Here is a 23,590-nt window from a genome sequence, read left to right on the forward strand (position 1 = left end):
ACCACCAGGTAAGCCCCCTTACAGTAGTTGTTTAGATAAATGAGACTTTCGTTCATTGGTAAAATGTTATGTAGCTGCTAAAGATACCAGAGGAAAAAAAAACAATGACATGCAAAGATGTTCATTACATGTTGGACGCAAATTGAAGGTTATATAAAATATACATAGTATAATCTCAATTTTGTATATATACACACACATACATACACACACACACAGCGGAATAGGTATACAAGATATTGGAAAGCTATATGTCAACCTCTCTTTTCAGTGGGATGTTAATATTAATAGCTGATTTAAATTTAAACCTTTTATTTTTTCTAATTATTCTATATGTGCTACTTTTGTGACTTTAAAAAATTATGTCTTAGAAAAAAAGAAAAAAATCAAAATGAAAATTTTAAAAAAGAAAAGAAAAAATTTTTTAAGATTATATGTCTTACATGTTTAGAGATTTCTGGGGTGCCGACCATATTCTATTTCTTGACCCCTGATGGGTTAACACTGGCCTTTTGCTTTACTTGTTAAAACGTAAACTTTAGAATAAAGTTTCCTCCCTGCACATTACATTTCACGATTTTAAATATGCTTAATAAGATGCTCGCATTTTTCAATAGTTTACACATAGCTCCGCGTCTCTAACGTTCCGTAATTTCGGAGTTGACAACCGCAAACCGTGGATAGTGTATCCGTCTTGGCAACGTAGACTTCAACTCCCAGCAGGCATTGCAGCCAGCACACTGGGATCTACGGGGTCCGAGAGGGAGACTGGGAGCCTCCGGTTCTTTCCCTCCCAGAAGCCCGCGGGCGGCTCGGAACGCCGTCCGTATCATGGCCGCGGGAGCCGGGACGGCGGGCTCCGCTTCCGGCCCGGGCGTCGTGCGTGACCCAGCGGCGTCACAGTCGAGGAAGCGTCCCGGCAGGGAGGGCGGGGAGGGCGCGCGGCGATCAGACGCAATGGCGGGAGGAGGCGGGAGCAGCGACAGCAGCGGGCGGGCGGGCGGCAGGCGGGCGTCCCGTAGTGGCGGGCGGGCTCGGCGGGGGCGCCACGCGCCCGGGCTTGGGGGCGCCGCAGAGCGCGGCGCGGGGGAGGCGCGGCTGGAGGAGGCGGTCAACCGCTGGGTGCTCAAGTTCTACTTCCACGAGGCGCTGCGGGCCTTTCGGGGTAGCCGGTACGGGGACTTCAGGCAGATCCGGGACATCATGCAGGGTGAGGGCCGACCCTGGGGAAGGAGGCTGGGGGCTCCTGGGAAGGGGATCTGTGCAGACTCCCCCCGCCCCCACGTGTCGCGGCTGGGGGTCGCCGAGTCAACGATGTCTTCTTTCCCAGCTTTGCTTGTCAGGCCCTTGGGGAAGGAGCATACCGTGTCTCGGCTGCTGCGGGTTATGCAGTGTCTGTCGCGCATTGAAGAAGGGGAGAATTTAGGTATGGCTATTTTTTTATGTTCTTTTCTTAGCTTACTTATGTAGGGTTACATTGTTTTCAAACTTACATCCTGAAGGATTCGGGGTTAAGGTGGGCTCTTATGTTTCAGTCACAGTGGTCTTTTTCCTTCTAGGACGAGTTTATTCTCTGGCTCTACTTTTCTCCACTTAGTATTCTCTTGGCTGCTTTTTTGTGTTTATTTCCTCCCACCTGTTTCTTGCTCGCCCCAACTTTGTTGCTATCTAAATTGAATTATGTGAAGATGGACATTTTTCCTCCATAGTGTAGTGTTTTTAAAGTATGAGCACCTTTTTTTTTTTCTTTTCCTAAATTGATCTTGACAGCTGTTCAGCAGAATGATCTATAGTTTCTGTTTGTATCTGATTCTGATATTTAAGATGCATATGCATGTGTTAAAAAAAACAATTTTTTACCTGTCCTGAAAATTACTGAAGGTCACTTGAAATTCAAGGATTTAAATTTGGACCCTTAACATGTTTGTAAGCCTGTAGCCAGGATATCAACAAATTAAATGCAAGTCTTACTATATTTGCATTTTTTCTTTTATATATATATATAGACATAATTCTGCTCTTTAGAAAATAGGTTAAAGTGAAAACTGTGCTTTTTGTCCTAGACTGTTCGTTTGATATGGAAGCTGAGCTCACACCATTGGAATCAGCTATCAATGTGCTGGAGATGATTAAAACGGAATTTACACTGACAGAGGCAGTGATCGAATCGAGTAGAAAACTGGTCAAGGAGGCTGTAAGGCTCTATTTTTAATTTCTTTTTTCTTTTAACAAAGATCAGAGTTCTTTGAGGAATCAGTGCTTATCTTTCCTATGTGGGGTGGAGGACAGACAGGGATGGAGAGAGAGCAAGTGAGCACACTCAAAACACATAACTCACACACATAGGTGTTACTTCATCAGGTGACCCTTCTTCCTAGCCCAGTCTTGGAAAGGACTGTTGACGCACGTGCTCAGCTTTTGTGATTTTTGATACTCTTCCTTGTGGCCCTGACAGGAGGGGCCACAGTACACAGGAAGTGAGCTGGCATTGAAGAATGACATTTTAGAGGTTGTACCATTCAGAGCAGCATGTTGAAAGTGCTAAAAGTAACTGGCCTAGGATTTGGTCACCCTTGTTTATTATAGACTAAGGAGAAGAGCTGGTGCCTTGGAAAATGTGGGACTGCATTGTGCTCTTTCATGCAATTACTGAGAGGCTTAGGGAACATTCCTTTTGAGCAGACAGAATCAGAGATGCTGAGATAATCAGCCAGTTAGAAAAATAGTAATGGTAGGAGGCTGGCGCAGGCAGTGTTCTTGACAAGAAAAAAGCTTGTAGAGTGTCTAGGAATTTGGGACTGGAACTATGTCATGGTTCAGGTAGCTTTTAAGTAGTGGAACTTATTTATATTTAAAACATTGAAGTGGCCATGGAAACCAGTCAGAAAAAGCTTTTTCTTCTCCAATAACTAAGGCTGGGGCTGTGGAAGCAGATGCAGAGATGGGGACTGAACAACAATAGCTCAGCATTGTCTTGGTGGTGAAAGTAAGGAAATTGGTAAGAAAAGATAAGAGCACCTCCTAAAAGGATGAGATCTCAAGAGTAGAGAGGTAGGAGATAAAACCTTGCTTAGCAAAGACTTTTGGACCCTTGGCTGTGAGCTGGGTACTCAGACGCCATGTTAAAAAAAAAAGTTAAAAAACTGTGTGGGATGCTGATATTTTACTTATTCAGTTAAGGACCTTGGGGCAGGATCTACGTTTGGTCTTGCAAAGAATGCTGAGAAAATTCCCATTCCAAGGAGGAATGATTACAAGAATAGATTTTTAGTATCGGTGAGTCAGGTTTGTGTCGGAGATAAAATGCCAGAAAAGACATTAGCAAAGGAGGAGAAATCCATGCCTACTTGGAAAATAGCTTAAGGATCTTTTGAATGGGAAGAAACGGTGCTAGATCAAGGTAATTCATGTAACTACTCTTAAGTGGCCAGCTGATTCAGAAATGCAACTCTTTCAGAACCCAAGGGTTATAGTTCTGTCTTCTGGAAGAGCCTGTGGGCTTTCATCTTCAGCTGCATGTTTATTATTTAAGTTCATAGATCTCTTGTTTGGAGGCTTCTTTAGGAAAAATCTGTTAGCAAAATCTAGATTCCCTTAAAACAGTCAACCATTTTCTTATGTTGACTCCCTTCTGCTTTTTCATTTTCCACCAGGTGCCAGATCTCTCCTTACTGTATTACTCTTACTGCTGTGTAACAAAGTAAGCCAAAACTTTAGGAGGTTAAAACAATAAATACTGTCTCTCAGTTTCCAAGGGTCAGGAATCTGGTAGTGATTTAGCTGTGTTTCTAACTGGAGGTCTCTCATGAGATTATAGTCAAGCTGCCTGCTACCGTTACAGCTATCTTGAGTTTTGACTCAGCTGGGGCTGATGAGTCCGCTTCTGTGCTCACTCCATTGGTTGTTAGCAGGACTCACTTTCTTGCTGGCTGTTGGCTTGAAGACTTCAGGTCCTTGTCTCTCCTTAGGGCTACTTAGAGCATAGTAGCTTGCTTCCCCTAGAGCAGTAGTGATGGAAGAGAAGAGAATGCTGTAGTCTTTTAAAACTAATCTCAGAAGTGACTTACCACTTCTGCCATATGCTCTTGTTCACATAGATCTGACCAGCTGGATTAGTGTATGGAATGGGCCTATGCAAGAGGTGGGGATCACTGGGAGCCATCTTAGAGGCTGGCTTCCATAGTAATATCCAAGTTATTAAATGATGTTGTATCACTTGTCTCTTCAATTTATTTATTTAATTTCTTTTTAGTCATAGAATCTGTTATTGGTCATCTTTAGGAAAATATCTTGGAATGCCTAGGCTCAGTGAGGCTTTTTGTTGCATTTTTAAGCTTTGTAAAGTATCACTGCAATTTATCTTAAAGTTTATTAAATTTATTTTTTAAAGTTTATCAAATAAGTTATTTGTTAAGTTTGAACTTCTCCATGCATGGTCCAGGGATCTTTGCAGGTCTTTGGGACCCTTTCAGGGTTCAAAACTATCTTCATAATAATGCCAAAATGTTAATTGAGGTTTTCAGTGCACTGACATTTACACTGATGATGCAAAAGCAGTGATGGGTAAAATTTCTGATGTCACAGCATGACCAAAGCAATAATAAAATGTATTAGTAGTCATTGTATTCTTCATTGGCACATGCTTACAGTTTTAAAAAAAAAAGCCAGTTTCAGTTAATGTCTTTGATGAAGCAGTAAAAATTAATTTTATTAAGCCTAATTAATTTTATTAATATACCTAAGAATGTCTGATGAAGCAGTAAAAATTATAATTTTATTAAGTTTTGAACAAAATGTTTTTTCAATATTTCATGACAAAACAGGAAATTTTCCTGTAGTATTTTTATTGCATACCAAAACATGATGGTTTTCTTCAGGAAAAGTACTTGTGTGATTGGGCTGCATGCTGACCTAGCTGCTTTTGTAATGGAACACCGTTTTTGAAATAATTGATAAATTTTGGTTTTTTGGATGTGGTAATCTGGTAGTCATTTTCTTGAGAGAGCAGAGTGAACTTGTCATGTCAGTGAAAACAATTGGTAGCGTGTGTTGCCAGAGATAAAATTCAAGCTTTTCAGGTGAAAATTAGAATTTTGGAAAACCTACATTCATATGTTGGCTATCTTTCTAATACTTAATTCTTATATGATTGAGAGTAATATTAAAAACTGTGATTTTGAAAATATTTTTAATGAATGTATCAAACACATGGAAGATCATAGCTCAGTAAACCAATATTTTCCAAATGACCAATGAATTGTATTGCAAAATCATTCAAGGGTAATAGATCTATTAAAAGTGCAAGCTAGACTATCACATTTTAATATAATAATGATGAAAAGTTCACTTGCCAAAGTTTGGTGCAGAGTCAAAGAAGAAAATCCACATTTTCTAAAAGAGCTCTTAAAATAATCCTCCCTTTTTCAACTGTGTGTGAGGCTGGAATTTTTTAATATCCTTCAACCAAAACAACATACCACAACAGAATAATACAGAAGCAGAATACCATCTTTCTTCTATTAAGCCAGATATTAAGGAGATGTGAAAAATGTAAAACAATGCCACCCTTCTCATTAAACTTTTGTCTTAGAAAATAAGTAGTTTTCATAAAAATATGTTATTTATATTAACCTGTAATAAGTTTATTGTTATTTTTCAATGAATTAATAAATATCTTGAATTTTTATGTTTTATATTTCTAATAACAGTAAATATCAATGGATATAACCCATGTAAACAAAAGTTCTTTGGGGGTCCTCATTAACATTTAACAGTATAAAGAATCCTGAGACCAAAAGTTTGAGAACTGCTTCTGTAAGCTGATAATGATATTGAGACTATGTTGGTTTTCTTTTTATAACTAAAAGAGGCCTCAGGTTTTTGTGAACACTGGAGAATAACATATATGGCATGTCCTTGGGGAAGCACTGATGTGTTGCTTTTGCTGTGCATCTTTGGTAATAGTACCTTGATTTTCTTTGTGGGGGAACTTATCCCATTTGAGGGACTGGTGCATCTCACACTGTCTTAAAATTTTTATTTCTTGAAACAGAAAGCTTTGCCAAGACTTTTTCAGCATTTGTGCTTCCTTAACATCCAGATTTCTTTCCGAGTTTGCTTCTTTAGCCTTTCACTTCTGCAAGTTTGGCTTTCTCTTCTTAGGTCCTTTCTGGCATTTCCTCCAACATAAACCTATCTCAGCTATACTGAAAATCTGTGCTTGGAATTTTGCTTTTGTTTAAGTTAGCCAGAGACCATTGCTGTTGCTTACATGGTAAGAACCTTAACAGATACATAGAGAAGAAATTATCCTTATCTCTGACAACTTCCAAGTTTTCAAAAAGCAAAGTTTCATCTCTTAAAACAAACAAAAAAAACAGCAAACAAAAACTTCCTGGGAATCAAATTAATGCATAGTTTTTTAAAAGCTCATAGTACAAACTTTGGAGGTAGGCTTTCAATTTAGATTTTGAAAGCATTCACATTTCCTTTCTTGTTTCACAATTTAAACACAGTTGGGCCTGTATTCCAGTTCTGTATTGTCTGTATTCCAGATAAGCATACTCTTTCTTAACGCAAGTATAAATCTTGGACAGAATGAATGGAGCAGCTATCTGAGAACGCAGAAATGTAAAGAGCAGTAAGCAAATGGAGAAGACCAGAGTATGAAGGTCTACCAAACTGCTGATGGGTAGATAACCATTTTTCCCCTTTCTAGTATCACTAGGCCTGTACTTGAAGGATTCTGAAACCTGGAAGTACATTCCAGCTGTGAACAGAAATAACTCCAAGAGAGGCTCTCTCTGGTCTGAAGAGCAGGAAAGGGGATTGGCTAAGGGTCAGAGAGGGTGGAAGAAATCTCAGAGGGTTTTTTCTTCCTTTTTCCCTCCTTCTTTATCCTAGCACCCAGGCAGTATTACACTGGTGGCAGCAGTGACATAGTAATGATTACAGTGGCAGGAGGGCAGGCACCTAAAACCAAAGGAAAAGAACCTTTTTTCTTTAGCAGTGAAGCTGTAATTTCCAGAACTTGAAATGGATTCCACTTTTTTTTGTCTATTCTGATGCTTAGTCCTGGATGCAGATACAGTTAGTATGTGGCAGAATGGGAAACTAAAGCCCAGGAATGCAAGGCTGGTTCAATATTTGAAAATCAATGAATGTACTTTACCCTGCTGGTCCAAAGAAAGAATCATATGATCATATCAATTGAAGCACAAAAAGCGTTTGACAAGATTCAATGTTAGTTCATGGTACAAACACAGCAAACTAGGAACAGAAGGAAACTTACTCAATCTGACAAAAGGCATCTACAAAAAACCGACAGGGAACATCATAGTTAATGGTGAAGAACGGAATGCTTTGACCCTAAGATCCAAAATGAGGGAAAGCTGTCTGTTCTCACTTACATTCTACGTCATACTAGAAGACCTAGCCAGTGCAGTGAAGTCAAGAAAAATAACAGATTGGAAAAGAAGGAATAAAACTGTCCCTTTTTTCAGATCACTTGGCTATCCATATAGAAAATTCCATGGAATATATCAAAAAGCTATATAATAAATAGTTTAGCCAGACTGCAGGATATACGATCAACACACAAAATCAGTGAAATGCTAGGAGTGAAATGAAATTATCAAAACAGTATCATTTATAATAGTTCCAAAGAAGAAAAATACTTAGGTATAAATCTAATAATAAAACATGTAGGTGGGACTTCCCTTGTGTTCATTGGTAAAGAATCTGCCTGCCAGTGCAGGAGACATGGTTTGATCTGGGTCCAGGAAGATCCCACAGGCTGCATGCCAACTAAACCCGCGTGCCACGGCTGCTGAAGCCTGCGTGCCCTAAAGCCCATGCTCTGCAACTGGAGAAGCCACCACAAGAAGCCTGAACACTGCAGCCAGACGGCAGTCCCCGCTCACGACAGCCAATGAAAGCCCATGCACAGCAACGAAGACCCAGCCAGCCAAAAACAAACAACAAAAAATGTAGGATCTGTATGTGGAAAAATTACAAAATGCTAATGAAGAAATCACAACCTAGTAAATGGAAAGAAATACCCTGTTTGTGCATTAGAAAACCTAATATAGTTAAGATGTCAATTCTCTCCAACAGATCTATGGATTTACTATAATTCTAATCACAGCCTCTGCAGGATTTTCTGTTAGATACAGACTGATTCTAGAAGACATATGGTCAGGTTAAAAAAAACAACAACACTAAAATCACGACAGTTCTGTAAAAGAAGAACAAAGCTAGAGGACTCACACCCAATTTTAAGAATTACTATAAAGCTACAGTATTCATGACTATAGATAGATGAGTGGAACAGAAGATAGAGTCCAGAAACAGACCCATACAAACAGGACTGATCAGTTTTTAACAAAACAATGTGAAGGTGAACTTCCCTGGTGGTCCAGTGGCTGGGACTCTGCACTCTCAATGCAGGGGGCCTGGGTTCCATCCCTGGTCAGAGAAGTGGATCCCACATTCTGCAATTGAAAGATCCTGCATGCCACAGCTAAGACCTGATGCAGCCAAATAAAAATATAGTTTTTTAATGTGAAGGTATTTTAGTGGAAAAAGGATAGTCTTCAATAAATGGAATTAAAACAAATGGATGTCCATATGCAAAAATAAATGAACCTTGACCTAAAACTCAAACAAAAATTTGATTCAAAGTGGATCATAATCTAAATGTTAAGCAATAAAACTTTTAGAAGAAAACATTAAAAAAAAAAAAACAACTATGTCTTGGACTTAAGGTAAAAAGCTTCTAGATAAGACACTAAAAGCATGCTCCATAAGAGCATGAAGTAGACCTTCATCAAAATTGAAACTTGAGAAAAACACTGTTCAGAGAATGAAAAGACAAGCTATAGAGTGGGAGAAAATATTTGCAAATCACATATCTGACAAAGAATTTGTATCCAAGATATCTAAAGACCTTTCAAAATGAACAAGAAAATAAACACCCCAAAGAAAACAACTCAAAGAGAATATACTGTTGGCAAATAACATTAAAAGAGGCTCACCATTTAGTCAGTGGGGACATTCTGGCACATACCTATTAGAATGGCTAAACTTTAAAACTCCTCTAACACTAGTAAGTGTGAGTGTGAATATGGAGCAACTGGAATCTTCATTGCTGATGGGGATGCAGAAAGGTATCTCAAGGGCATTATTATAGGGAAAGACGTTATTATAAGGGAAAGACACAGGTCTCAAGGGCATTACACTAAGGGGAAGAAGCCAGACTCAAGGCTTTTTTTTTTAAAAATTAAGCTGAGTGACTCCATTTATATGATGCCATTTATATGACATTCTGAAGAGATGAAACGGTGAAAAGATGAGGGGTTAGGGGTGGGGAAGAGGTTAACTACAGAGCACAGCACAAGGGAGGTTTACTGGATCCGTGGCTTTCTGGCATCATTGTGGTGGCCGCGGGAGTTGACACGTGTTAGAATGCCCAAAAAGAGTTAAAACATAATAGGACCTAAATGATTTATAAAAGATAAAACCTTTGTATTCTTCAAGAAAGTAAGTATAGTCTTAATACAGTTTTTCTGCTGATGATAATGTAAAAGTGAATATGATGATCTGATTTCAATGAAAAGACTTCCTTCATACCCTCCCTGGCAGCAGGAACTTAGTGCTGTAACTGCTATTCAGAAGCATGTGACACCAGTTTCCTTTGCCCTGTATGGTTGTGCTCAGCCTGTTGAGGACAGAAGCACCAGAAATTTGTATTTTCTGAGTTCCCTTGCTAGTCCTCTTTCCCTTGGTCTGTACGTATCTCCTTAAACTCTTCCCTGTGAAGAACTGAAAATATCTGGGGCCAGTTTTCCTTCCCTTTTTTTGTGTGTGTGAGGTATGTTTCTTTGACACTGTATTTATTTATTTTTTTGACACTGTATTTAAATTAGCTACTTCATCCTATTAGATAACTCCAGATGGTACCAATTTTTTCCTGGCTTTCCTCATTTAAAAAAAAAAGTGCACATATGTTTTTAAATATCCTTTTTAATTTTCAATCACTCTTATTTGCCCACTCTGTGTGTGCTCTTGGAACATAGAACATAGGTTTCTTGACTGAAGGACTCTCCTTTTCCTCTGTGGCTGAGGAGACCTTCTCATCCTACATGGAACGTTGTCCTGTTTTCTTTGCTGCTTGTGGAGTTAGCCCCCTGGGGTTTATAGTATGAGAGCCTGTGCTGGTTCTCCTACGGAATTGGCCTGAGTTCCACTAGTGGAACTTGTCAGCAAGTCCCTCCCCCGACAACACCCCCCAGTATATCCTCCTCTCATTCCCCTGTTACATCAAACTTGTACATCCCAAAATAACAAAACCAACTGTTCCAGGGGTCTGCTGTCCATTTCACCTTTCCATAGGAGGCCCTATTCAGATTGAGTAAATGGTCAGTAATCCAGTAGATCAGATTCTGCTGCATCAGCTGTCTTTTTTTATTCCAATGTAATACTGAATTAGTGGAGGTGATGGAATTCCAGTTGAGCTAGTTCAGATCCTAAAACATGATGCTGTGAAAGTGCTGCCCTCAATATGCCAGTAAATTTGGAAAACTCAACAGTGGCCACAGGACTGGAAAAGGTCAGTTTTCATTCCAATCCCAAAGAGAGTCAATGCCAAAGAATGCTCAAACTACCGCATAATTGCACTCATCTCACATGCTAGTAAAGTAATGCTCAAAATTCTCCAAGCCAGGCTTCAGCAATATGTGAACTGTGAACTTCCAGATGTTCAAGCTGGTTTTAGAAAAGGCAGAGGAACCAGAGATCAAATTGCCAACATTTGCTGGATCATGGAAAAAGCAAGAGAGTTCCAGAAAAACATCTATTTCTGCTTTATTGACTATGCCAAAGCCTTTGACTGTGTGGATCACAATAAACTGTGGAAAATTCTGAAAGAGATGGGAATACTAGACCACGTGACCTGCCTCTTGAGAAATCTGTATGCAGGTCAGGAAGCAACCGTTAGAACTGGACATGGAACAACAGACTGGTTCCAAATAGGAAAAGGAGTATGTCAAGGCTGTATATTGTCACCCTGCTTATTTAACTTACATGCAGAGTACATCATGAGAAACGCTGGGCTGGAGGAAGCACAAGCTGGAATCAAGATTGCCGGGAGAAATATCAATAACCTCAGATATGCAGATGATACCACCTTTATGGGAGAAAGTGAAGAAGAACTAAAGAGCCTTTTGATGAAAGTAAAAAAGGAGAGTGAAAAAGTTGGCTTAAAGCTGAACATTCAGAAAACAGATCATGGCGTCCAGTCCCATCACTTTATGGCAGTAGATGGGGAAACAGTAGAAACAGTGTCAGACTTTATTTTTTTGGGCTCCAAAATCACTACAGATGGTGACTGCAGCCATGAAATAAAAAGACACTTACTCCTTGGAAGGAAAGTTATGACCAATCTAGACAGCATATTAAAAAGCAGAGACATTACTTTGCCAACAAAGGTCCATCTAGTCAAGGCTATTGTTTTTCCAGTGGTCACGTATGGATGTGAGAGTTGGGACTGTAAAGAAATCTGAGCCCCGAAGAATTGATGCTTTTGAACTGTGGTGTTGGGAGACGACTCTTGAGAGTTCCCTGGGCTGCAAGGAGGTCCAACCAATCCATTCTAAAGGAGATCAGTCCTGAGTGTTCATTGGATGGACAGATGTTGAAGCTAAAACTCCAATACTTTGGCCACCTGATGTGAAGAGCTGACTCATTTGAAAAGACCCTGATGCTGGGAAAGATTGAGGACAAGAGGAGAAGGGGACAACAGAGGATGAGATGGATGGAATCACTGACTCAATGGACATGGGTTTGGGTAAACTCTGGGAGTTGGTGATGGACAGTGAGGCCTGGTGTGCTGTGGTCCATGGGGTCACAAAGAGTCGGACACGACTGAGCGACTGAACTGAATACTGAAAATCTAGTATGTTACACACTGTGTAGTACCTTACACAGTTGTTCATATGGTTGAAAAATAATTGTTAGTTTTTTATACAGGAATTTGATAGAATGTGGAAAAGTTCTTGGGTATATAAGACTCAGTTTTACTTTTCAGTAGAGCTTATTTTGATATTTGATATTTGGATTATATCTTTCATTATTACAACAGTTAAAAAAAATTTTCCCCCTTTTTTAGGCAGTCATTATTTGTATCAAAAACAAAGAATTTGAAAAGGCTTCAAAAATTTTGAAAAAACATATGTCCAAGGACCCTACAACTCAGGTAAATTTGATATAATTTTGCTTCCATTACCTATATCCACCTCACTGCTTTTTATGGGGAAACAGGGAAAGGGTTCTCTGTCAGGAATGTGAATATTCATTACCTTGAACATGTCTTTGATATCTAGGATAGTTTACTGTTAGAAGGCTCTTCAAAAATTTGAAAAATTTACAGAAATCATTTACTTGACCATTTCTACCAGGTGTGTGACAAAACTAGTGATCAGCACCGGTACTAACAAATCTGACTTTATTTACATAAATGCTGATCCTGCAGACTTGAGAATCTGCCTTACTGAGGACTCAACGCCTCTGTTTTCTGGTTTCAAAAACTCTGCTGATACCCTGCTCTTTTTTTATATATAAATATAATTTTTGAAAAGTTAATATATATGTATATAATACAACATTCATAAATATAACAAAATAGCTTAGTGAAAATTCTCTCATCTCTGACTTGGCTATCTCATTCCTCTCCTTAGAGGGAACCAATGCTTTTTTTTCCTTAAGAGATTCTGTGCATATGCAGGCAAATAAGTGTGCATGTGTGTATGTACAGACATACACATATATCCAGTCTTCCTGGTCTTCCCGTATACATATGTGAGCGTATTCTACACACTAACTTGACCGTTAAATTGCTATTTTCACTTAATGTATCTTGGAGATCTTTTTATATTAGTACATAGGGAGCTTTTGATCTGTTTTAGTTTTCTTTTTTGAAAGTTTAAAAATCTTTATATGTAAAAGTAGAAAGATACTTTAGATCCTAAGTTCTTCATCTTTATTTTTTTTCCCCTTTTGAATAGCTACATAGTAACCAACCATGACTGGTCAGTAATTTTTGACCTGTTCTACACTGTGGTGGAGAAGGCAATGGCACCCCACTCCAGTACTCTTGCCTGGAAAATCCCATGGACCGAGGAGCCTGGTGGGCTGCAGTCCATAGGGTCGCTAAGAGTCAGACATGATTGAGCGACTTTTCACTTTTCATTTTCATGCATTAGAGAAGGAAATGGCAACCCACTCCAGTGTTCTTGCCTGGAGAATCCCAGGGACGGGGGAGCCTGGTGGGCTGCCATCTATGGGGTCGCACAGAGTCGGACACGACTGAAGCGACTTAGCAGCAGCAGCACACGGTGGTAGGCTTGCTTTTCCCCCAGTGCTGTTCATTGACAGCACTGAGAAATTTCTGATAGTTTTGTCTTAACTCATCACTGAAATCTTCATTGGAGTTTTCCTTTCTCATGTTTCAACTATTGGTCCTTTGTGTAGAAGCTGAGAAATGACCTCCTAAACATTATCCGTGAAAAGAACCTGGCCCACCCTGTGATCCAGAACTTCTCCTATGAGACCTTCCAGCAGAAGATGCTGCGCTTCCTGGAGAGTCACCTGGATGACGCAGAGCCCTACCTCCTCACGGTGGGGCTTGGAAACATTGGTCATCCTAAGTTTCAAAGAAAACCAGAAAGTCTGGCTTTTGCATGTGACCCCAAAGGTCTATGTAGGATTCAGAAACTAGATTAGGGGTGAGATCGAAAGGATAGAAGAGAAGACAAAGTAAAATCACTTAGTTTGTTGTCCAAAATAACTGTTTAGAATTCTTGCAACATCAAGATCCTTTTAGCACCACTCAGATTGAGTTCTCCTTTAGTATAGAAGACTATGAGCCACTGTGTGGGGAAGGAAAGAAGAAAGAAATTTGAGACAATTCTTTTAAGTTCTCTCCCTTTTTATGTCCTCCTGTAGTCTATACTTAAATTGGGTTTGTAAGTGAAACGTGCTTGCATATTGAATATGTTCATGGTAAAAGCAGACAGTTAATGAAATTCTGTGACTTCCTCTTCTTGACGATATTTTTCCTTTCTCAGATGGCCAGAAAGGCTTTGAAATCTGAGTCCTCCGCCTCAGCCACAGTGAAAGAACCACAACCTCAGCCAGCACCAGAGCCTGTGGAAAAGCCACTCAGAGAACCTTCCAGGTAAGTGGGATGCACTTTTGTGATGTTGGGATGAAACACAGAGGTAGTTGGAAGCATAGTCATCATCTTAGAGCAGAGTCAGTCAGTTCTTCCCAGTGATTTGACTGCCTAACATGTTACTGGGCTACTCAAGGAAGGCACTGTGGGTTTCACAGAGCACACCCTGGGAAAATGGGAATATTGAAAACAGGATGTTAGGTCTTTGGCAGAAGTTCCCGACTGGCTATTTATTCCTCAAAGGCTCTTTCCTTCTGTTTCTCTGTCTTTGCCTCAGTACTTCCCTGTTGATATGTTATCTCTTAATACAGTGTTCAGACTTATGAACCAGATTCCTGAGACCAGTTAACAAAGCAGAGATCTCTTTGAGGGAGAGAGGCCTGTAGGAGATGTAAAGGAGCAAAGTGGATCCAGGATAATACAGTGGAGAGCATGGGACTGCAGCCCAAAGAAAGCATGCTTTCCAGCTTTGTGTGATTGCTGCAAGAAATATTTTTTGAGATTTCCCAATTTTTGAATGTTGGTGGTTAGCCCAGTTAAGGGGAAAGAAGAAAAGGTTAGACAAGACACATCTCCCAGCTAGGATTGGCATGCAGGCTGTCCGTTTGCCTTCTCCTTACAGTGTTTACTTAAAACATACTAGCTATTCCAAATGCTCGATGAACTTTATTTTGAAAAGGCAGTTTCTGATTGTTCCAAGACTGTGGCATGCCTCTCACTGAGAATTCTCAAGATCCCATTTATAAGTGTATTGTAGGAGAAACGGCAGAATTGAGACCACTCTAACTAGTCTCACATGAGGGTTGGACTGGGACAACTGGAAGAAGAGTTTAGACTTGAAGGTGAGATTGCTGGATTATCAGTTGGTCACCCAGATGGACTTTTAGCTGTCAGACATTCTGCAGAGCTCTTGCATTAAAGGAGAGCATCGCTTCAGTCCATGCAGAGTAATGGATTAGCACACCCGCTGAAGAGGTCTCTGGAGGGAGTATCATTGGCCCTAGTTCCTTTTAGGTTCTCTTGAAGTTTAAGTGCCATAATTCAGTTTACATATCATATTTAAAACCTCTGCTTAACACTTATAAATGGAAGTTCTTATAAATAAAGGCTGTATCACACACTTTCTCTTTTTTTAAATGAAGAGTTCTCAACTTGAGTCTATAATGTGAAGCTTCACAGTTTGAAAAAGTTGTGGCTGCTTGGACGGGCCTCAGCAGTGGTGAAACTGATTTTTGTGTTTGTGTTGTTTGTAGGCAGCTACAGAGTACACCAACCACCATTGGGATTAGGACTCTGAAAGCAGCTTTCAAGACTCTGTCCAGTGCACAAGATTCTGAGGCAGCCTTCTCAAAACTGGACCAGAAGGATATGGTCTTTCCTAATAAAGGGTGCCCGCCATCACCAGCCCTCAAAAACAAGAGAACAAGAAAAGATGATAATGAAAGTTCTGTCCCCGCTGAGGGCGAGGGTGGCTCTGAACTGCAGCCCAAGACCAAGCGCATGACAATAAGCAGACTGGTTTTGGAGGAGGACAGCCAGAGTACTGAGCCGAGCTCAGGCCTCGACTCTTCCCAGGAGGTCACACCGGCATCACCATCCAAGCCCACTGTCCTCAACCAACCCCTCCCTGGAGAGAAGAATCCCAAGTATGAAGACCTTCTTTGTAGAAGTTTGGGGGCTGGTTGGTGGTCCTGGTTAGGCCTGGTATTGCTTCCGTGAATGAAGTAACTTTCAGCTACGTTATTCACCACCAAGGCTTGCTCAGACTGCTAGAGTGTGACTCAGGGTGGGGAGGGACTTCATAGCCATTCTGCCAGTTCAGAAGCCCTGTGCTGGGCTTCCAGGCATTGCACTAGGTGGGAGTGGAAGGGTGTCAGAGCCTCCTACTCACCACTGCTTCCATTTTTAGCGAACTGCTGAGTGCCTTGACTACTAAATAGTAGTCTTCTTACAAGAAGTTTGTTTGAATTGGGCCACATTATACTCTGATCCTTAAAAGAGATTTATGAATATTTATAGTTTTGCACATTCAATGGACATTTGGAACTTGGCAAATTCAGTAAATACTAATCTCTCACATTCTGCTAGGCTCTGTGGGGCAGTGGTTAGAGTGCTTTCATTTCACTCCACTTCATGACCCCAACCTGGCTTTCAGTTTTGCTACCTTTGTGCCCTCTTGTGGATCTTTCCTTTAGGCTGACTGGTTGCTTGCTCCCCTAACCCTGTTTCTGTCACTGTGCTCCTCTTGCTGCCTCTCATTCCCCACGTTTGGACTATCATTCCTCTATCACTTGTCAGAATCCCATCTGTCTTTCAAAGGAAAGAGAAGCGATGTTAACTAAATACTTTCTGTGGGCCAAGCACTTTCAATTATCTTAATATCTACACTCACTCTTCAGTGATTCCTTTAGCCCCATTTTATCAGTGAGGAAGGTTCAGGAATGTTACTAACTTACCTGAAGTCATAGAGCTAAAAAGTGGCAAAATTGGGCTTTGGGATTTTTAAATCCTAGTTAAGTCTTGACACAAAAACCCATGTCAATACACCATGTACACCAAGCTGCCTCACCTCCATAAATTTCCCCTGGTCACCCTGCTGTAAGTGACAACCTCACTGATCTCCTAAGGGCACTGCCATCTCTACTTCTGTGCTCTGTTGTTGTTTGGGGACCTATGCCCCAGCATGCTTGTGCTAGGTACTGTGTGGGGCTGTGGCATCTGATAAGTGATTTATACTCGGGCACAGTTCTGTACTATATACCACTATCTGCATTTGGAAGTGAGTCAGTCATTGGCTGGGCAAGCTGAATAACACACAATTATTCTCATTTGATACCTGATCTCTGCCTCTCACAGCAATTCTATGAAGTACAGGTGTTGCTCCCATGAACAGATGAGGAAACTGGAAAGAATATGATTACAGTGGCTTTATAAATGGAAGGATCTGTCAAGGGTATGAGGTATGATGGGCACTCTAAAGCAGAGGTTGGCAAATTATGGCCTCTTGGCTAAGTCCACCTGTTGCCTGTTTTTGTAAATAAAGTTTTATTGGAACAGCCACACTTATGAATTATGTATTGTCTGTGGCTGCTACCTTGAGTTGAGTAGTTGCAACAAAGACAGTAAGGCCTGCAAAGCTTAAGATACCATATGCATTTTACAGAAAAAAGGGATTCCCTGACTCTGGTTCTAGAAGAAGCTTAGGTGAGGTGCCCTGAGAGCTGCAGGGAAGAAGAGCTGGCCTGGGCAGCAGAGTTGTGGGCGGGCGGCCTTGCAGAGGGGCTAGCCTTGGAGAATGAGTAGGAAGTCATCCAGCATATTGGGAGCTGTGGGCTTCTGGGCAGTGGGAACCTCTTAACAGCTCAAGAAAGCCTGGTATGCTCCAGAAACTGTCATGCAGTCTGTATGGCAGGAGAATACAGTGCACGGAGAGGATGAAGGGAGAAAGGTCTGGAAGGTAGATGGGCCAGATTTTAGCTCCTATTACGTTCTATCAGGCAGAGGTTCTCAAGCGGGGCTTCACATCAGTTACCTGCAGTGCTGGGTTCCTGACTACTAAATGAGAAGGGACGAGGAGTGCTCTCTAATCTGCTTTGCTAACTGTGCCCCAGATAAATCTAACACACCTAATCTGAAAGTCTCTGAGCAGACATCACTGACAGCTTTTGTACCGACACTGAGGGCAAGGAGAGGAGGGTGGTGGAGCCTGCTGCCTGGTGGGCAGTCAGGACCCAGGGGAGGCTGAGCCAGTGGAATTGGAGGCAGGGAAGGCAAGCTTGGGGTCTGTCATCTTGATGGGGCCACGACTACTGGGCTTTCATATCCCTCATGGCACTTGGCACAGAACTAGTGCTTAAGAGGTATTTTATTAACCAAACTAACAGTTCTTGGTTCTTGGAATTTAAGGGGCCACCAGCAAAACTTCTATAAAAGGGTAAGAAAGGAAACATTTTAGCCTTTGTGGGCCATTTGTGTCTCTGCTGCATATTGTTTTACCACCACCCTTTGAAAAATATAAAAACCATTCTTAGTTCAAGGGCTGTACAAAAACCAGCAGCCACAGGCTGTAGTCTGCCAACCCTCTGAGACCATTAAGTTGTTCTAACTTCACCACTTAGGAGCGCAGTGAGCCAGGCGTCTGCACAGCCAGCTAGCAGTCAAGATGAGAACCAGGTCTGAGCCCCTTCTACAACATGAGAAGTTAGGAAATACTGAAACATTTATACATGTAATAAATGCTGAGTTCAGAGGAGGCACAGAAAGTTAACAAAGTGATCTGCAAAGACAGTCTACAGGAAGAGTTACCAGCCACTTAGGTGAAAGTGACGGAACTAGAGGTCAAAACCAGTTTTATCCCAGGGCTTGGATAAATTGATGGAAAACTTAAACTCTGATCCTGACTTTTATTTATGAGTAGTACTTAACACAGCTAACATCCTGAGATAGATAAACCTCATGTAATTTTTACTTTGTCTCAAATCAGTTATTCTTAGAAATATCCTTTTGGAGGTTATGATCTAATTTAAAAACAAAGAAAAGAGTCGCTGTTTGTCTCAGTCACTTGTTAAGTAACTATAGAAAACTTACGAAATTTTTTCAAGTATATGCATTTATTAAGCAAACTGCTTTCATTACTCATTTGAAAAATACCCAGACAGGCTCGGCAACAAAATTTATTAGTGGGGAAGAAGACCGCAGTTTATCTGTGCTCTCTTGTCAGGCTTTTCAGGTGATTCTGATCTATATAAATTCTTCAAAACTTAGTTCAGATACTTTCCATGTTTTGTAAAGGATGTTATAATTTGTGCTATGTTTGGTAAGGCTGAATATAATTTTCATTTATTTAGCAACTTGGATTTTGGATTATTTTTTAGTTTTGGAACTGTTTTTGGTTGCAACTAGGTACTAAAAATTTCATGTTCACAGGGAGGATTCTTGTTTGCTTACTATTGTAATCTTTGATAGTATAATTCCTTTATGGCTCTTTGATAATCCAATTGTTAGGTTAGTTAATATCTCTCCAGCTTCTGTTAGGGTATGTGTTACGGTGCAAGTTGTTTGGGGTAGACAAATGAGGATAATGGTTTCTGATGTCAAGGTGCTTATAGTTACAGATATGTCATGAAATGGTTGTGTAGTACAGTGGCAGCAGAGGAGCAAGGGATTTTTCTATGGGTTGGGCAGTCTTCATTGAGAATGATGGCCTTGAAAGACTTCACTTGGCAGGGAAGGGAATCCCAAGCAGAAAGAACAGTAAACAGAGGCAGGAAAGCAGAGCTCATAGGAGGAAGGAGGAGGGCGAGGCTGTCCTGTTTGAGTGGGTGTGTGGGTGGTGTGGCTCTGATGTTGGTGGGGAGAGGAGGAACTGATGAGAAACTGATGGGCCAGACTGGATGATCTTGGCTCTTCTATATGGCCATTTAGTCTTAACTGTTTGCACAGTGAGAAGCATCACTGAATAGAGGAGGGATCTGTAAGTTTAAGATGACTGTTCTGGTGGCTTTGGAAGGAGAATGGGCTGGAGGAGAGAGCTTCCAATTAAGAGGCTAGTGTGATACTGGTGAAATGTACTGGCCCATGGGCTTGGGCTTGAGGAATGGGGAGGAAAAGGAGAACACTCCAGAGATAGGAACAGAGCATCTCTATGACAGAGGGGAAGGAATTTGCAGCTTCTAGGTTAGAATAACACTGAAATCTTTATGAGTCCAAACCAACCAAACCAAAAGCCCCAGGAAAATGAACAGGTTGTTGAAAGGGGATGGTGATGTATTCAGTGCTGAGTTTGGGATGATTTTGTTTTACACCTTATCCTCTCATTGATTTTACCTCAGAGTACCCAAAGGCAAGTGGAACAGCTCTAACGGGGTTGAAGAAAAAGAGACTTGGGTGGAGGAGGACGAACTGTTTCAAGTTCAGGGTAAGCCAGAAGGTTCTCACCGGTCTCTCTCCTTGACACTTGCTGAAGTACAGATGCATGCTACTGTCAGCAATGTTCCAGAAACTGCTTGTCTCCAAAACAGAAAAAAGTTTAAAAGTTCCACATAGTGATTCATGAGGAATCAGTTTTATGTCTTTTCCCATTAAAGAATGGAGACTATCAAAGCAACATTTTACAGTTAAAACTCCTGGTTTGGTTTAATAGACCCTATATTTAATGGTAGTTGATATTCTTCCCAAAGTATTTTAATTAGAAAAGGAAGTGGTCATTCCCTACATTTCTTATTTAACTAAATAGTCTCTTACCAGTTTCTGTATAATGTTTTTTTCCAAGATGAGAAATGTTACTTTCCCTTAATGAATACTAAGCTTCAAAGCATTTGCATTAGGATCCCCCTGCCACCACATACTTTGCACTCTAATGAAAATATCTACATGCTAAACCTTAGTCTTACAGATGCTGAAGACTTCTGTAACACAGCAGCAACCAGTAATCTTTTGCCGGTCTCTAACGTTTTGTCCTTAAGAATTACCTTTTGTTGGCAAAAACATAGTTGGCAAAATCAAGATTACACACAAGATGGGAGAAATAATGATGAATAAAAGTGGCATTAAATGTGTTTAAAAACAGGATATAAAAGTTCTAGAAAACATCCACTTCTGATGCAGTCCAGATTTGTCAGTTTCAGAAATCTGCTTCTCCTATATATAGTAGGAAATACTTCATAATTTAAATAATCTGCTCCTGTAAGTACCCCTTCTTCTGCGTCACCCTCCCTCATTCTTCAGGAAGCATTCCTGGGACAGCAATGTCTGCTAAGGCAGACCCTGCAGCAGGTTCCACGTTTAGGCAACTTTGCCTTACACAGCTTTTTAACCGGCTCTTGTTGGCATGAGATGGCATGTCCATTACACTTGTATACCCTCCTGTAGCCCTCTGGTCCTTTAAAAAATTATCTTGGTCCTTGTTTTATGAAGCCTGACCTATATCCATAATGATGAAAAGGTAGAATCTGAATTGATCTCACATGGTCTATTGGAATGGGAAGCAATAATTATTACCCCATTCTTTTTGTGTGAGGAATTGAGCCAAATTTTACTTACATCTAATATTTTGGAAATTAAAAAATAATAAAACTGGGTTATTTCAAGGCAGTGGTTAACAATGAGTTAACAAATTTTATATATATATACACACACACTCATAGGTCTATGTATATACACAAATACATGCATATATTACATATTCACACATATATATATGTGTGTGTATATTAGGAGTATATAGATATATTAATATATATATTAGGATTTTAAATACCACAGTTCCTCAGTTAAGTTTAGAAAATGATATTGGTTTTAGTAAAGAGCCTGAAATCCTGACTGTTTACTGAATGCCTGTTTGTGAAATATTTGCTTTGTACAGATTCTCATGAACTGAAGTGATTGGTATCTTTCAAGCAAAGGAGAAAAACAAATTATCCTTTAGTGATATCCTTTATTCTCTCAAAGTTTGTAAAATCTGAATCAAGTTTTCCCTTTGGGGATGTTCTGTGTCTTTTTCTTGTGGGTTGTGCTGAGAAAGGTGAGCTCTGACATGAGTCTGCTTCTAATGTTTTCCAGCAGCACCAGATGAAGAGAGTGCAACCAATACAACAAAAAAGCAGGTAAATGTTTTAAACTGTCTTTTCTAATGTTTTCTGGTTGTAGGGGTAGAAGAGAGGTAAAATAAGTACCCACATTTCACAGACATAGACTACCCATGCACCTGGTAAAAAATTTTATTTGTAGTTTTCAGATAATCCAAACTAAAGTAATAATTACTCTGGAAGAAATATCTAGGTCAGAAATCATGGTTTCCCAACCATGAACAATGCATGTTTAAAGTTCTGAATGCAGAAATGATTATTAGTTGAGGACAAAACAGTAAGACACTGAGAATTAGTAAATATTCAAATCCATGGTGTTAATTTATAATCTGTATCATGTTTTAAGAGTATAAATCCTTCCTTTGGGTTCAGATTATTCTCCTAGACCTCTTCACTGAATGAAAATGTAAGTGGAGAGAACAGGTGTTGATAAATCCTTTGCTTCTCTCTTTTTTCCTTGCAGAAGTGGACTGTAGAGGAAAGTGAGTGGGTCAAGGCTGGAGTGCAGAAGTATGGAGAAGGAAACTGGGCTGCCATTTCTAAAAACTACCCATTTGTTAACCGAACAGCTGTGATGATTAAGGATCGCTGGCGGACCATGAAAAGACTTGGCATGAACTGAAACAGGCTTTCATTTCCACAGAATTCACAGGAGCATGGTTCCTAATAATAGCCCCTGGTAGTCTGCTGTTTCTTTCAGAAGCTGGGCTGGGATGAGAATTTTGGGCATCCTCCTCTCATGTGGGGGAGGTCCCAGTTCCACTTCATCACAGTTGGAGATCATGGAGCTGAGAAACAAAGCCAAGTCCACCCCATGTCCTTGGCAGAGATGACAGGCACATAGCTTGTACAGTGCCAGAATACCATTAGTATTTCCCTTCTTTAGTGGTTTGCTTGAATTTAAATCCCTGGTAATCAGTAGAACCTTCTCCTAGGAAATGGTGGAGTCTATTAGGAGCCACTTTCGACTCCATGACCTGTTAAAACCAGCAACATGAGCATTATTTGGAGTGAACTTCTTCCAGGTAAAGCTTTGGCCTTCTGGTGCAAATGCAAAGGAACTTCAACTGTCGTGAGCCCAGGTTGATGAGAGACCAGTCCTGGTGGAATCAGAGTCCCTTTAAACATTGTTCAGCCAATTGTGACATCGACACCTAGAAACGTGACTGCCTTGGCATTTGCTCTATTTGCTGGCCTCCGTAGGCAGGTTTAACCTCCACTTCTCACGTGGTTGAACCAGTGTGTTTTTTGGTAAAATGGTGATTGTAGATAAGCTTAGCCCCTGTCCCCATCCACTCTTCCCAATTCCCTTCCTTATGCTGGACTTTTAAAGCTTAAAAAAATCCTGATTAAGTATAAATGCCTAATTCCATTCTTTGTGAAATGGTTGCTTCCGCCTGGTTCCCTAATTGTGCTGTGTTAGTGTCTTGCACTGGAATTCAACATTCCCTTCTCCTTTTGTACTGTGTTGTGCTTGCTGTCTCTCAGATCCTTAAAGACTGTCTTTTTAGCGAAAAAAATAATTTCAGTAAAGTGTTTTCTGTAATCTTTTTTTAAAATGAGAACTAATTATTGTCCATAACTTGTAGCATTCATTAAAGTCTTGCTTCTCTCAAATTTAAGTAGCTGTTTAATTGCAGCTGAAAAAACGGAGATAGCAAAATGCTGAACAAGCTTTGGTAAAACCTGCTGTTTGTGTTAAGAAACTAATGTCAAACTGTATTGAATGTTCTAATCGTTAGAAGCTGTGCCATACAGACATGTGGAAGTTCTT

The 23,590-nt window shown here is 40.4% G+C and overlaps 2 protein-coding genes across 4 annotated transcripts in view; one reads left to right on the forward strand and one right to left on the reverse strand.

Moving 5' to 3' along the window:
- The first annotated feature begins 825 nt into the window (after positions 1-825).
- TERF2 (telomeric repeat binding factor 2) lies at positions 826-23,590 on the forward strand. Of its 3 annotated transcripts, none has more exons than XM_040253233.1 (10): positions 826-1,210; positions 1,331-1,426; positions 2,064-2,194; positions 12,167-12,253; positions 13,528-13,674; positions 14,124-14,233; positions 15,484-15,876; positions 20,062-20,147; positions 21,791-21,834; positions 22,280-23,590. In XM_040253233.1, exons 1-10 carry the CDS (start codon positions 832-834, stop codon positions 22,436-22,438), a joined length of 1,632 nt encoding a protein of 543 aa, XP_040109167.1. In that variant the 5' UTR covers positions 826-831; the 3' UTR covers positions 22,439-23,590. The 3 variants fall into 3 exon arrangements, with proteins under 3 accessions (XP_040109167.1, XP_040109168.1, XP_040109169.1); XM_040253234.1 differs by having other exon boundaries at positions 21,794-21,834; XM_040253235.1 differs by lacking the exons at positions 12,167-12,253; positions 13,528-13,674.
- The window catches only part of NIP7 (nucleolar pre-rRNA processing protein NIP7), a 31,779-nt gene continuing 10,381 nt past the window's right edge, over positions 2,193-23,590 (reverse strand). The window contains exon 5 of the mRNA XM_040253242.1: positions 2,193-3,998. Coding sequence (XP_040109176.1) covers positions 3,975-3,998 — 24 coding nt within the window. The 3' untranslated portion in view covers positions 2,193-3,974. The remainder of the gene's footprint in view (positions 3,999-23,590) is intronic.

The sequence above is a fragment of the Oryx dammah genome, unplaced genomic scaffold (assembly GCF_014754425.2).
Source record: "Oryx dammah isolate SB20612 unplaced genomic scaffold, SCBI_Odam_1.1 HiC_scaffold_13, whole genome shotgun sequence".
Taxonomy (NCBI): domain Eukaryota; kingdom Metazoa; phylum Chordata; class Mammalia; order Artiodactyla; family Bovidae; genus Oryx; species Oryx dammah.